At 52.2% G+C, this 13,819-nt stretch overlaps 4 protein-coding genes across 4 annotated transcripts; 2 read left to right on the top strand and 2 right to left on the bottom strand.

Moving 5' to 3' along the window:
• The first annotated feature begins 543 nt into the window (after nt 1-543).
• PV06_02152 (uncharacterized protein) lies at nt 544-4,470 on the top strand. The gene has a single exon (XM_016402801.1). The coding sequence runs from the start codon at nt 872-874 to the stop codon at nt 4,010-4,012; it is 3,141 nt and encodes a 1,046-aa protein (XP_016266698.1). The 5' UTR covers nt 544-871; the 3' UTR covers nt 4,013-4,470.
• On the bottom strand, nt 3,885-7,746 carry PV06_02151 (uncharacterized protein). Its single transcript, XM_016402800.1, has 5 exons — nt 7,383-7,746; nt 7,188-7,285; nt 6,920-7,139; nt 5,994-6,869; nt 3,885-5,942 (listed from the first exon to the last, which is right to left on the bottom strand). Exons 1-5 carry the CDS (start codon nt 7,554-7,556, stop codon nt 4,602-4,604), a joined length of 2,709 nt encoding a protein of 902 aa, XP_016266697.1. The 5' UTR covers nt 7,557-7,746; the 3' UTR covers nt 3,885-4,601.
• A 384-nt stretch (nt 7,747-8,130) lies between these two features.
• Nucleotides 8,131-10,452, top strand: PV06_02150 (uncharacterized protein; the record flags this gene model as incomplete). Its single annotated transcript, XM_016402799.1, has 7 exons — nt 8,131-8,586; nt 8,667-9,016; nt 9,085-9,124; nt 9,203-9,321; nt 9,452-9,804; nt 9,892-10,074; nt 10,229-10,452. 7 exons carry the CDS (start codon nt 8,131-8,133, stop codon nt 10,450-10,452), a joined length of 1,725 nt encoding a protein of 574 aa, XP_016266696.1.
• A 134-nt stretch (nt 10,453-10,586) lies between these two features.
• On the bottom strand, nt 10,587-12,308 carry PV06_02149 (uncharacterized protein; the record flags this gene model as incomplete). The annotated part of the gene is made up of 1 exon (XM_016402798.1): nt 10,587-12,308. One exon carries the CDS (start codon nt 12,306-12,308, stop codon nt 10,587-10,589), a length of 1,722 nt encoding a protein of 573 aa, XP_016266695.1.
• Nucleotides 12,309-13,819: the final 1,511 nt, after the last annotated feature.

Raw genomic sequence — 13,819 nt, 5'->3', positions numbered from 1 at the left:
TGAGAAATGGCCGTAGTGTGACGAATACATCACCGCTCCTGATGAAAGAGGAAATTCAGGGTCCTCTCCATACTCCGTACTCGTACCCTGATGAACCCTTGGGACGATCTGGCGCTTGCTGTCCGGTTACCGGATATGCCGAGCAGACCACGAGACGACAAGGAGCCCTAGTGTACGGAGTATCTAAGGATATCACCGTTGAGGAGTTCGAACAATGGGGGTCTCTGGGATGTTTCGGATCAGTGTACGGATACGGAGAACTGGTGCCGCAACTATCGAAGGTCTTACCAGGCGAGATTATTCCCTTGCGTTTTTACTTTTTCTCGGACTCCCAGTGGGATTGTAACTGGTCGTTTCGCTGTATAGGCCACCGCTTGGGCCACTATTTGGGTGTTTGAATTTTGGTCAGAGTGCATGGTGTCACCATCGCTTGTCATGATCTGGCTGCGATGCACGTGCTCCCGCTCCCGTGATCCCTGCGCCCCCAAAAGCGCCCAAGATTCGGTTTGCCAGCCGTGGGATGATCTACTTCATTTAACTACTCTTGTACCGACCAGCAACCTCTCATTTTTTCGTATCCCCTTCACCTTCCAGGCTGACTTGTCCAATCTTTTTCATCCAATCTTCACCGGGGATATCTCACTTAAAGATCAACCGCCACTATCCATCGACGTTGCATACTAGCATACCACCAGACTCGCATTTTGGTCAGAATTGACAAAGTCCTACAAGCCTATGGACGTATTATAGCGCCGGCAGTCACCTTCTCTTCGTAATTCATGGAGTACAGACATCCTTCAATTTGCTTCTAGAACAACAGGAATGTTAGAGCTGGCGACTTCTATTTCGGAAAGGGTTGTTGGTTCCAAAAATGGAGACCAACCCGGTCACCCGAGAATTACCGGACAACGTCAAGAAACTGGAAGCCTTGAGTATAGCCTCTGCTGCAACCGATGACGGAATGGAGAACTTCACACTCAATCCGGAAACGACGGCTCTTGCAAATGGAGCCTCATACCAAGGAGCCACTTACCCATCTACGAGTTTGAACAAGAGAACTCCTTGCTGGACCAACCATCTCCCAAAGAATGAAAATACAGAATGGTTTCTGAAAGGGACAAACTGGTCTACAACTGAATATGGACCTCTTGAGCATTGGCCAACTTCACTGCGCACTCTAGTCAACCTCGCAGTGGCAGATGACCATGCTGTAGTCATTTATTGGGGACCTAAGTTCCTGGCATGTTTCAATCGTCAAGCGTACGAAGACTTCAGAGCCAGGTTTCATATTAGCCGTGATGTTCAAGGGAAGCCATTCGCAGAAGTTTGGAGGAAAGAATGGTCAGCCATGCAAGGTCTATACGACAAGTTGCAAGCCGAGTCCCAGACCCTCGACATCGCCAATATGCCTATGTTTCCGACATATTCTGATGGAAGGCACGAAGAAACATATTGGCGAGGCTCATTCTTGCCTATCCTAGGCGACGATGGTAAACTTGCAGCCTGGTACAACCGAGCCTCGGAGATAACCAACGATATTGTTAATGAAAGAAGGGCGAAAACCTTGTATGCAATTTCATCGCCCCCAGACACACTCGACACCCCCGCGTGGGAGCATATGTTTCAGGCATTGCGAAACAATGTCATGGACTTCCCCATGGCGTTTGTGTACTCGGCAGAGGATAGTGGCAATGCATGCAGACTTACACTACAACAGTCCTTAGGCCTTCCCGCACACGGTCATCGGCTCGTCCCAGAAATGCTGGATATGTACGAGGCACCGTCCGGCTTTCTTTTCCATTACAGAAGAGCCAAATCAACACAAAACCCCATTGTTCTCCACCAACACGATGGATCTTTGCCACCAGAACTACTTGACGGATTCGAGTGGCAAGGCTACGGTGAGCAACCAGCCAGCATGGCATTTCTGCCGATTTCCGTCGGTCAGCGATTACTAGGTATCCTTGTCTTTGGGCTCAATCCTCGCCGTCGTTACCAGCCGGAAGACGATGCTTTCGTAACTGCGTTGTGCCGACAAGCCTCCGCCGCAATTGCCTCCGCTGTGGACCTAGAAGAAGCGCAGCACCGAGCCGAGAAGCTGACAATGCAACTAGAGGAAAATGAAAAACAGATCAGAGAGGTTGCGGAATATGGACCTGTTGGAATGCTCAGGCTAACCCCACACGGCCATCTTATCTGGGCGAACCCTCAATTCTATTCTATAACGGGACATTCATGTACGGATAAATATGCCTTCTCTTTCATGGACGTGGTCCACCCTGACGAACGAGATGTGGCCATGGGCTTCTGGGCGTCCCTGGTCGACGAGCACAAGCCGATGTCACAAGAATTTCGACTCGCGCAGAAATGGAAGCCTCCTCCCCGTCCCGGGCATCCTGACCCCGAAGAGGAGAACTGCTGGATTCTCGCAAACGCATTCCCGTCCTTCACAGATGGAGTGTTGTCAAGCATTGTGTGCTGCATAACCGATATCAGCCGCATCAAATGGACCGAAAAAATCCAAAGTCGTCTGGCCGCCGAAGCCACCGAGGCTCGAAAACTGCAAGAAGCCTTCATCGATGTCGTCTCTCACGAGATGAGGAATCCGCTGTCCGCCATAATGCAATTGGCTGACGGCATCGCTTCTTCTATCGAGGACTGGGACTCATTGGACGATCATTCTGCAGATTCTGCGCTCCAGCTGCTCAAAGAGAAGGCGGAAAACGGCAAGACCATTCTCCTGTGCGCGACGCATCAGAAAAGGGTCATTGACGACGTCCTGACCCTTTCGAAGCTCGACTCGCAGCTCCTGTCGATCTGGCCAGCTGTAGTACAGCCTGCACTCGTCGTCGAGTCGACCTTGACGATGTGTCAAGCCGAGTTCGATACCAACTCAATCACCGTAGAGCATCGCACTGACGAGTCATACACGCGCCTCAATCTAGACTGGGTCGCTCTGGATCCTGCACGACTAACGCAGATCTTCGTCAACCTACTCACCAATGCCGTCAAGTTCACCAAACTGGAATCCAAGAGGAAAATCACCGTCACCCGGGGCGCCTTCTCCCACCCCCCTCCTCCGCTCGAAAACATCACCTGGTTCCCGACGAAGCAAGAGAGGCGTGACGCCACGACGGGATCCGAATGGGGAACCGGCGACGTGGTCTACCTGTTGTTCACCGTGTCCGACACAGGCAAGGGACTCGAACAAAAGGAAATGACTCGGCTCTTCAACCGCTTCCAACAGGCCACGAAAAAGACACACATCAAGTATGGCGGGTCAGGTCTCGGTCTCTTCGTGTCCCGCGAACTGACCGAGAACATGGGCGGCCAGATCGGTGTGGCCTCGACCCCGGGCCAAGGCACGAAATTCGCCTTCTATATCAAAGTGCGCAAGGCGCCTCCTCCCCCCACGGCGTCGGATGACCACAAACAACAACACAGACAATCACTTCAACCACCGTCACAACCGCCCAGCTCCACGGCGGCGGCCGCTGCGGCAGCGTCGACGGAGATGATGAGCCAAATCACCCGGTTCCCCAGCAAAGAAAACGCCGTGCCCACGACGGCCGTCCAGGTCCTGCTCGTCGAAGACAACATCATCAACGCCCAGGTCCTGACCAAGCAGCTCAAACGCGCCGGGTGTACGGTGTACATCGCCAACCACGGCCAAGAGGCCTTGGACTTTCTCCCGCGCACCAAGGCCTGGCACGACTACCGACCTTTGCAGACCGTCGACTCGCCTTCGGCGAACCTCGACGTCGACATTGATTGTATACTGATGGACGTCGAGATGCCCGTCCTCGACGGCCTGAGTTGCACGCGCCAGATCCGCAAGCTCCGCCGGGACGGCCTCATCACCAAACACATCCACATCATCGCCATCACGGCCAACGCCCGCTCCGAACAGATCGCCTCGGCCATGGAGGCCGGAGTCGACGCCGTCCTGCCCAAACCATTCCGCGCCGTCGACGCCTTGACCAAGATGGAAGAGGTCATGAGGACCACTTGATATTTGCTTCGAATCGACACGACGGTTAAAGCCATAATGGCGAGACGGAGCGAGATTTAACAAGAACGTCATCAGTAAACACGTGGATGGCGGTGTACTGTAACAACACTTTTGATCGTGTACCAGCACCTAACGTTCCTGTATACTGCGTTACAATCAGCGTCTCGTTCTCCATTCCTCTTTGATTTTCTTCAACGACAGTTTCAAACTAGACACGTTAGGGATAGACGGCGATAACATCGGTGGTCGCAAATTATGGCACTTGTCTCTGATTTCCCTTGGTGTAATGAGTATGCAATGGTCTCTTCACAAGCATAGAAAGGTTTAGCGGACATTGCATTGGGAGGTTCGTACTATCCAACAACGCGTTTTGAATAACCAATCGCCTTTTCGTCTCTCTAATCTAATCCAAACAGTCCTGGCGATATCATTCCCCTGCATGTGCACCAGTATCGTGGTTACCAATGCACGCAATGACCGTAGAAGGAATATTAATCATGACCATAATCATACCCCACCAGGCGTCCCAAGATGTCCCCATCCAAAATCTAGCTTCGTTGGATTCGTCGCATCTTCACATTAATTGTCATCATGAAGTCTTCACCTCCGCGCCAGTGACGTGCTGTTGTACATCCTCCATCTTATCGGGAGGCGGACTGCTGCTGCTGTGGTGATGGCCAAAACCGCCATTCTCGCCACTCGCCGCCGCCGTTGTCGGAGAAGGTTGAGGTTGCTTGCTCGGGGTCGGGACGGGTTCATTGCTGCTCATCTTCCTCATCTGCTCCGGGCTGGGTCGGAGGTTCTCGATGGGTGGAAGCACAGGCGTGCCGCTGACCGTCCTCCTCTCGACATGGCCACCTGCCATGGCATTCGGTGGCAAGGTCGGAGACATACTGTTTCGCTTCTGGGGGATGATGGAAGGTGGCGGGAAGTGCTGGGGTGTAGGTTGCTTTCTTGGGGAAAGTCCCGAGATGGGCTGTGTGGTAGGCGTCTGAGCCTCTTGAGGTCGGGACGAGGCACGGGGCGTCGCATGCGCTTGGGTAGTGTTGAGTCCGTTTTGATGAGGCTGAAGGCCATTCACAGGCACACCATTCACGGTATTATGACCAAGAGATGGAGATTTCTGAGGAATTCCTGCAACCGGTCCAACATCCATGTTGCCCTGGGTAGGAGACATCATCGGACGATTAAAAACTGGGGATGGAAGACGACCAGTATTGTTTGTTGATTGTCCATGTGCAGGCGACCGTGTTGGCTGGCGAGGACTGTCATGTGCAGATACCAAGGCTCGTTGTTCGTAAGAATGATTCTGGGGTTGAAGAGGAGCACCATTTCGAAAGGGTGTATGCGCGGCCGATTGAGGAGGTGGACTTCTAACAAAGCCGTTCCCAACTACATGTGCAGATTGTTGGGCAGGATAACCAGGCACATATTGAACGAACTGATCAGAGCCCGGAGATTGTTGGCTAAGACCTGGGGGTAGTGATCGCTGTTGCCATGGAATGCTGGCAGCTTGTGGATATTGCTGGAATAAGCCATTACTCTGGATCTGTCGAGGTTGATATGGTGAGCTTGGTGGGTGACTGGACGGCGATGATTGTTGTCCTGGGTATCCGTTCGTCATGGAGCCCTGGCTGGCGGGCCGAACCACATTCTGTTTCGGTATCTCAACGCTGCCAAGGGTCGACTTCTGTGATGCTGACTGTTGTGCCGCAGGCGCTACTGGACTTGGGGGTGCCGGCGAGGAAGACGTGCCAACCTTGAATTTGAGGGAGATTTTTGGCTTGTTTGCGTCTTCTTCCTTTCGTCTGCAATCTTTACAAACGAAATGGAAATCCTTCTTCTCCGCAGCAGACTTTGAAATACCCAGACACTTACTATGTTGCCAGACGCTGCATCGTTCGCAAGCAACACAGTGTGAGCCATCATCCTAAAAGCATGTTAGTACTATACTGCAGACATTGAACAGAGTAATACTTACGATGTTCTTGCCGTGGACACCACAGCCTGAGCAGTCAAAGGTCCATTCTTCCTCATTGTTGAGATCTTCCAGTTCTTTTTTATTCTTCTCAATGCGTTGTTTCAGGTGACGGTCGGACCCTCTGACTTCACCTTCCTCGATCTTCTTTTGTTCGATGGCATCTCTGGCAAGTTCTTCCTCCTTAAGGAGTCGCTTGTATTCTCTGTCCCGAATGCGCTGCTCTCGGGTCAACATCCGGGATTGCCGTTCCTGCTCCATCTTTTCCTGTCTCTCCATTTCTCGATGGGCAGCCGCGAGATCAGCTTGCTTCTTCCGTTCAGCCTCGGCTTCTTCGGCTTCGCGTCGTTCACGGTCCAGCTTGTCTGCCAATCGACTAGATCGTTTGGCTCCAACCATTTTCTCCATCATTAGAAGTTCGCGCTGACGCCGCTCGATCTTTCGTCGCTGCTTCTCTTCGGCAGCTTCGATGATCGGTATGACTTCGGAGATGAGACGGTCTCGTAAAACCTTCTCGTTGGGGTCTTTGGACTTCTTTAACGATTCGCACAATTCATGGTAGTCTGTAAGAGTGATGGCAATGCACTCCCACTTGAACCCGCCAAAGGTGTCAATCTCCCAAGGCTCCTTCGTCTGTTCTTCAACCATATGGCTTTCGTCAATCTCTTCGTGATTTTCATCTGTGGTGTCCTCTAACTCAGCCTCTAGTCTTCTTCGTTTGCTCTCTCTTCGTCTTGCGGCAATTGCTTTCTTCGAGTTGGCTTTCGGCTTGGCTTTGGACGCTGGTGGCAGTGGAGGTTCAGTCCGACGGTAGAAGCGATTGTCGTCCAGTAGGTAGTATTGTCGATCATCACGGTCGTAACCAAACTCCTCGACTCGCTGGTTGGATCAATAAGCATGTGTTCAAGTTGGGCGGCACACAAACTTACCCATTCTAGTTGATCGACCTCACGCGGATGATCAGGCATCTTCTCTCTTATGCGATCAGGGTTCCAAAACGTCCATACCGTCAACTGGTGCAGCACTCTGATCTTGGTAACGATGTCGAAGTCTCGGAACCGCTTCGGTGTCTCTTCTGCGCCATAGGGGTTGAGGTGTGGTGCCTTGGCCAGATACTGACGTCGAGTATATTCATCCCAGATGGTATAACTAAGGTGGTTTAGCTGGTGGTCAGAGATGCGGGATAAGAGCACCTACTCGAGCCCACGATGCGATGAGATCCATTTGAGTAGGGTCAAGCCTATCTCTTCGAGTTTTTCGGAGTAACCAGGCTTCAGGCATTCTTCCTCAAAGTCCTGTGAGACCACCATTAGCCATTCCGTGCATTGAAATTACTCCGCCGCGTTGCGTCAAGTGTCAAGCAACGCATATTCGATGGGGGTTGTATCATACCTCGATGTCAAAGTCTTCGTCAATCTTGATTGCTTTGCCAAACATGAAGATGAACTGCATCGTAGAGGCAAATTCCCACATGTTTCGTATTCTCTGCAGGAAGGAAGGCTCCGTCTTCTTCTTCTCTTCGGGCGCAGAGGCCTCCATCTCGTCGCGGGTACGTTTTCGGGGCATGGTGAAGGGAGGAGAAGGAAGAGGTAACGAGGTGGTGAATGGCGACGCGAAGGCCTCCTGACTAGTATTAGATGAACGACATCAGATACTGACGCGTAACATCTTTGTCGGACAATGAATATCCTAAGGTCGGGTGGTTGTGCTGTGGGAGTGAAATCATAGACTGCGGCGTCTTTTTCGCTAACTAGAGAAACGCGGATTAAATGAGCCAGAATGAGATGCGCGCTTCACGAGAGCCAAGCGTTGAGAGGACTTATTCGCGGCGCAGTAGACTAACCTTTTTGGGGCGACCCAAGACGCTGCTCTACTTACAGCCTTGCCAGCAAGGCTGTGAGCGCGGAGGCCCAAGAGAGACTTCAATTGGTAACCCGCAGACGGAGTACTCTTCTCATTAGTCTCACAGACACTCAACGGAGTATGTACAGAGATGTTCTAGCCCACCAACTTCCTTCAATTTCTAGGTGCATGACCGATAAAGATAGAAGTCCCAAACAACCCCACACCTCATACATTATCTTGTACTTGGACTGTCCGCTGGTCAACTGCTCTTCTTCCTGGACACACGCCGTGGGCAATGGAGAGGCCATATCGATCACGGAAGCAAAAGCCCTGTGACAAGTGTCGGACCCGGAAAGTATTTTGTTCTCGTCAGGGCAATCTTGCCTGTTCATTGTGCCGCAACCGAGGCATTCCATGCATGGTGGACGGAGTGGTCATGGGCGACAGGATACACACTCCCAGTGTCCATCATGAACAGTCTGCCTCACGCCGGTCGATAGATATCAGGGGTCCAGGGATAAGGACTTCTTCCAGAGGAGTCTCGCATGTTTTGGAGCACCATCCCCACTACGAGGCACCAGAACTGACGACAATACCGACAAAGACCGAACGATTCGTCGGTCTCTCCAGTGATCTAGATCCTTTTATCCTTCGACATTACAACTGGAAGACTGTCTCGGCCAACGGCAACGAGATGCAGATCCTTTGCGATCGAAGGGGCAAGGACCCATACACTCCAATCCATTTCGAGGTGTGATGAAATACCGAAAGCCCGGCGAGATACTACTTCTCCTTCGAAGTGTGCTGACGTTTTTGTGATCATTGTTTTAGCTCTCGATACAGAATCGACTCGAGATACCAGTGAGTGAGAGCAGCGCAGAACCCGTACTCGCTCAGATAGAGCCATTCCAGCAAGAACTCTTCCAAGCCTTTGACCGCTACGTCCACGCGTCGTATCCTCTCTTGGGATTCAAGAGACCACACAAAGGGGACATATCTTCAATGTTGAGAATAGCCATATGTTGCGTGGCCCAGAGTTTCTGTTCCGCAGCGCAGAAGCTGGACCCTAGTATTTTTATGCGTTTCACTACTCAGGGACTTCCTGCAAAAATGCGTGTGGCCCAATTGGACACGATTGAGGCGGCCCTTCTGTTTCAACAGGGTAACGCATATGGTGCCGGGTTCGTACACAGAAATTTCCGACTCCCTTGATTGTCCTGGTTACCTCTATTCTAACCAAAACTGTCAGATACCCTGAAATGCGAGGAAGTCATGTTGAAACAGGCAATGTACAATCTCACATCCAACCTTTTGCTCGCGTTCCACGTGGTCTCTCACTTACCGTAAACTCGACGTTCACGTAACAGCTCGTCGCGGCCACTCAGGATCTCGGTCTCAACGTGGATTGTACGGGCTGGGATATACCCATACAAGAGAAACGACGTCGACGTCGAGTATGGTGGGCGGTCTTCGTCCAAGATAAATGGTGAGTCCGTCAATAATCCGAAATAATCCTAACCATCTTCCTCTCCCATTTTCCTGTCTTGAACTCAGCACATATGATACCGCATGCTCTCCTATTGCTGCTGTTACTAACACCGCCCGTCCATACTCAGGTCAGCCTTGGCCCTAGGCAGACCACCATACCTCACAGAAGCGCACGCCAACGTGACGATGCTCGAGCGCTCCGACTTTTTCACCACACCAGCAGGAAGCGACGAAGGGCTTTCCGATGGAATTTGCCAGGCCGCCGACGTCTTCATCGCCACCGTGCATCTGACGCATATCCTGGGCTTTGTCCTGGCCACTTTTTACTCCATCCGCGGCCTCGACGTGTGTCTGTCTCTTCCCGCCGCCGATCTCCTGCCCTTGTTCGAAAAGTGCTCGCGGGACCTGGACCGATGGGTGACAGGACATTATGAGCCTTTACGAAGGGCAACAGCTTCTGACTCATCCCTCGACGCAACAGGTTGGTTCGCACCCTCTGCCCATAGATACACCCCAAAATGCCCGGTCCAGACTAATTCTTATGGCAAATTATCAACTACAATTATAGGCGCCCTCGAACTGGCGGCCTACACCATCAGGATCATCCTGTACCGCGCCGTCTTACCAAAACTTGAACTCCTACGCCACCCGACCAAAGACCTCCGTCACCAAGCGTCGTTGATAGTCAACCAAGTCATGACACTACTCCGGAATCTAACCATCAGTCGCACATCTATACTCTGGTGGCCTAGTATGTTTCACTACTTTTCTTGTCTTCTTTTGTCTTTTCCCCCCTTTCCCTTCCCACTTCCCCAAGTTGTACCCTCAGCTCTTTCGACGCTCTCATGATTCATCACCTTGTGCCCACATTGTCCTCATTCTCACATGTATCACGTCCCAAACAGTGCCTCACGTCAACCTTTCAACCATCGGGACCTTCATCGTCAGCATGATCCTCTCTTCCACCGACGACGTCGACGCCAACGATTGGACCGCGGCGTTGACCTCCTACCAAGAACTTCTCAAGGCCCACAGCGCCGGGTTCCCCGTCTCGCGCTACGCTGCCGGACAGGCCGAGTTGGTACCTTTGGACACCAGCAACGACGCGACTTCTCAGAGTTCGCCTTAGATCAGTCCCGAATTCAATGAATTATCACCTTGCACATGCTTGACTTCTATAGATGTAAACAACTTGATGACTTTCTGTTAAACTACCACTTGTACCCCCATCTATATGCCATCATTCGTACGAATAGTCGTTATCTACCTGATGTAAACTCTTCCTTCGAACGGACTCAGCGTGTCAGGCACCGACTCGTCGACGTTTGTAATCGCGGCTTCCAAACCCTTGAACTCTTCTGGTATATTGGAAGGCTGGGATTTCTCGGTAAAGTTGAGCACGACCAGAGCCCTCTTGTCTCCTCCGTCCTTGACATATGTCATGGTCGCCGGGTTCTCGGCGTCCAACGTTCTCCACGTTCCATGGACGAAGACGTCCGAGTACTGCTTGCGCAGCGCCAACATACGTTTCCAGAACGACAGCACACTGTCGGTCTCCTTGACCTGTTTCTCCACGTTGATGTCGACATAATTGTCGTTGGTGCGCATCCAGGGTCCATTGGGAGATGTGGTGAAGCCTCCATGGGGCTTGTCGCTCCACTGCATTGGGGTTCTGGCGTGGTCCCTGGCGACTTTCTGGACTTTGGCCATGGCCTTGTCCAGTTCGGCCTTGTCGTCCGTGGACGACGTCAGGTCTTTCCAGTAGTTTTGCGAACTGATGTCCAGGTACTCCTCGATGGGCCAGGATTTGGGAATGTTGGTCATGCCGATCTCCTGCCCTTGGTAGATGAACAGGGTCCCCGTCGCCGTCGCCTGTAAAACGGCCAGCATCTTTGCGGACACGGCCCGAAATTCCGGAGAGTCGTTGCCGAATCGCGAGACCGACCGTGCAATGTCGTGGTTCTCGAGGAACATGCACGTCCAGCCGTCGTTGCCCTCGACGAATTGCTGCCACTTGCCGACCGTCTGCTTGAACTCTTGTAGGGGGAAGTCGCGGATGTGCCAGTGGTTCAGGGCGTATCCGATGCACACCGTCTCGAACTGGAAGCCCATGCCGACGCAACGTTTGCTGGCCCCGACGTAGTCGAGTGCGACGCTCAGATCTTTGAGCCCACCAAACTCGCCAACGGTGATTTTCTCTCCGTACTCGTCCATGATCGCCGTCATCTCTGAGAGGATCTCAAAGACCTTGGGCTGGTCACCGTACCACTTTCGTCCAGTCTGGTATGGGGAGCCGGGATCCGTGATCGGTGCGTCGGGCAACGCAGGGTTCTTGCTGTAAATGGTCATGGTGTCGATCCGGAAGCCGTCGATGCCCTTTTCCAGCCAAAACCTGACGGCGCTGTCATAGACCGCCTTGCGCAGTTCCAAGTTGTCCCAGTTGAGGTCGGGTTGCTCGGGAGCGAAGAGATGGAGGTAGTATTCTTGGGTCGTCTCGTCCCAGGTCCACGTGCTACCCACAAAGTTGGATCGCCAATTGTTGGGAGGGATGCGGTTCCCTTGCTCGTCGTATTTAGCAGGGCGCCAGATATACCAGTCACGCTTGGGGTTGGTCTTGGAGCTTCGAGATTCTTGGAACCATTTGTGCTGGTCTGAGGTGTGGTTGACTACCAAGTCCATCATGAATTTCATGCCACGATCGTGACAGCCACGGATCAAGTCTTCGACATCCTCCATGGTACCGAAGTTTGGATCGATGGCCTCATAATCAGAGATATCATAGCCAAAGTCGATGCGAGGGCTAGCGTAGATGGGACACATCCAGACAGTATCGGCACCTAGACCCTGGATGTGGTCCAAGGACTCGATAACGCCTTTGATGTCACCAACGCCATCATCGTTGGTATCCTTGAAACTGGCCGGCCACACTTGATAGACGACCGCATCCTTCCACCAAGGTTTGGCGATTGTGGCTAGAGAACCCATCGTAGATAGAAAAGATTGAGAAACACACATCGATTCCGTGGCTTGCCAACTTAGTTCGACTTTTATAGGAGATGCATGCGCCCGTTTTTCTTGCAGTGGACGCCACTTCAAGCTCACCAACTTGAGGATTTTCCAGATAGGCAGGTCATCTCAATGAATCTGCCGTTAAGATAGTCATGCAATCAAGTAACTCTACTCCACTTGTAAGGTAATGAATACAGTGTGGGTACACAGATAGAAAAGCATTCACCAATCGTGCCACGTTACGCTTTGATCGCGAAGGCCCCAAAGCCCGTATCTGGTTTAGACACTCAATGTTGAAGCGCCAATTCCATCTCGAACGTACTCATGTGTGCCGTGACTCACTGAGCTTCCGCCGCGGCGAAGGTCGTTTACCCGCGCGGAACGTTTGTGGAGCATAACCAGATCAGCCACGGGGAACAGCCAAGTTCTAGAATTCGTGACCTGTGCCTCGACCTCGTCTTCTATCAGGTGTTGCAAGGTTCCCGAACTGTCGCGTGCGAACTGAAGATCTGGTAGAGATGGAGATGTATATAAGTTGCCAACTGCTACGCCCAAACGTGGCCATCTCTCCATCATAGGCGCCCATATCTTCCAAAGGTTCCTCTTCTTCGCTCGCGTTAAATCACAATCCTTGACAGACATGGCTTCCACTCAAGAGCCTACCCAAATGGCCTCATCAGACCCTGAGAAAGTGGTACATGTCTTGGGTGAGCCCCAGACAAGCGTTGGAGACATGAAAGGTGACCGGATCGTCGACGGACATGAGGCCGAGGTCCATCGGTCTCTCCGTCAAGGCTTGCGCCGATGTTACAGCGCAGTCTTCTGGTCGGGCTTCTTGTCAATCGCCGTCATCATGGAAGGGTACGACGCAATCCTTCTGAATTCCCTGTACGGTCTTCCCTCATTCAAAGAGAAATTTGGCACAGAAAAGGAGGACGGCACGTACAACATCACCGCCAAATGGCAAAGCATCGTTTCTAATGCTGTTATGCTTGGACAATTCTTCGGACTCTTCATCGCCGGCTGGGCTTCGGATAGATATGGCTTTCGGAAAACAGTCATGGCTACCTGCGTTTTCACGGCCGCAATCATTTTCATGCAATTCTTCGCCACTGATCTGAAGGTCTTGACGGGGGCGGAACTTCTCTTCGGCTTTCCTCTGTCAGTTTTCCTCACCTTGACCACTGTCTATGCCGCAGATGTCTGCCCGCTGGTCCTGAGACCATACTTGACGACGTGGGTCAACCTCTGCTGGACCATCGGGAAAGTCATCTCAGCCGGAGTATTGCGAGCATTTGTTAACACGGAATCACACTGGGGCTACAAGGTCCCTTTCGCCACACAGTGGATCTGGCCCCCCATCATCCTTATCGGAACATTCTTTGCTCCAGAGTCTCCTTACTGGTTGGTGAGACAAGGTCGTACTGAAGATGCCCGAAAGAGCTTGAATCGACTCTTTGGCGGTTTCAGCCCGGAAGAGATAGAGA

The sequence above is a fragment of the Exophiala oligosperma genome (genome assembly GCF_000835515.1).
Source record: "Exophiala oligosperma strain CBS 72588 unplaced genomic scaffold supercont1.2, whole genome shotgun sequence".
NCBI lineage: Eukaryota > Fungi > Ascomycota > Eurotiomycetes > Chaetothyriales > Herpotrichiellaceae > Exophiala > Exophiala oligosperma.
The sequence above is the reverse complement of the archived record's forward strand: the minus strand, read 5'-3'. Positions and strand labels throughout refer to the sequence as shown.

What these genes read in the sequence shown, in the direction of transcription:
- PV06_02152 (XM_016402801.1), top strand. Translation starts at nt 872, where the DNA reads ATGGAGACCAACCCGGTCACCCGAGAATTACCGGACAACGTCAAGAAA.
- PV06_02151 (XM_016402800.1), bottom strand. Translation starts at nt 7,556, where the DNA reads ATGCCCCGAAAACGTACCCGCGACGAGATGGAGGCCTCTGCGCCCGAA. An exon ending in ACGAAGACTTTGACATCGAG is followed by an intron (nt 7,286 to 7,382) that starts GTATGATACAAC and finishes GTGGTCTCACAG; the next exon opens with GACTTTGAGGAAGAATGCCT. An exon ending in GTGTCCACGGCAAGAACATC is followed by an intron (nt 5,943 to 5,993) that starts GTAAGTATTACT and finishes ACATGCTTTTAG; the next exon opens with GATGATGGCTCACACTGTGT.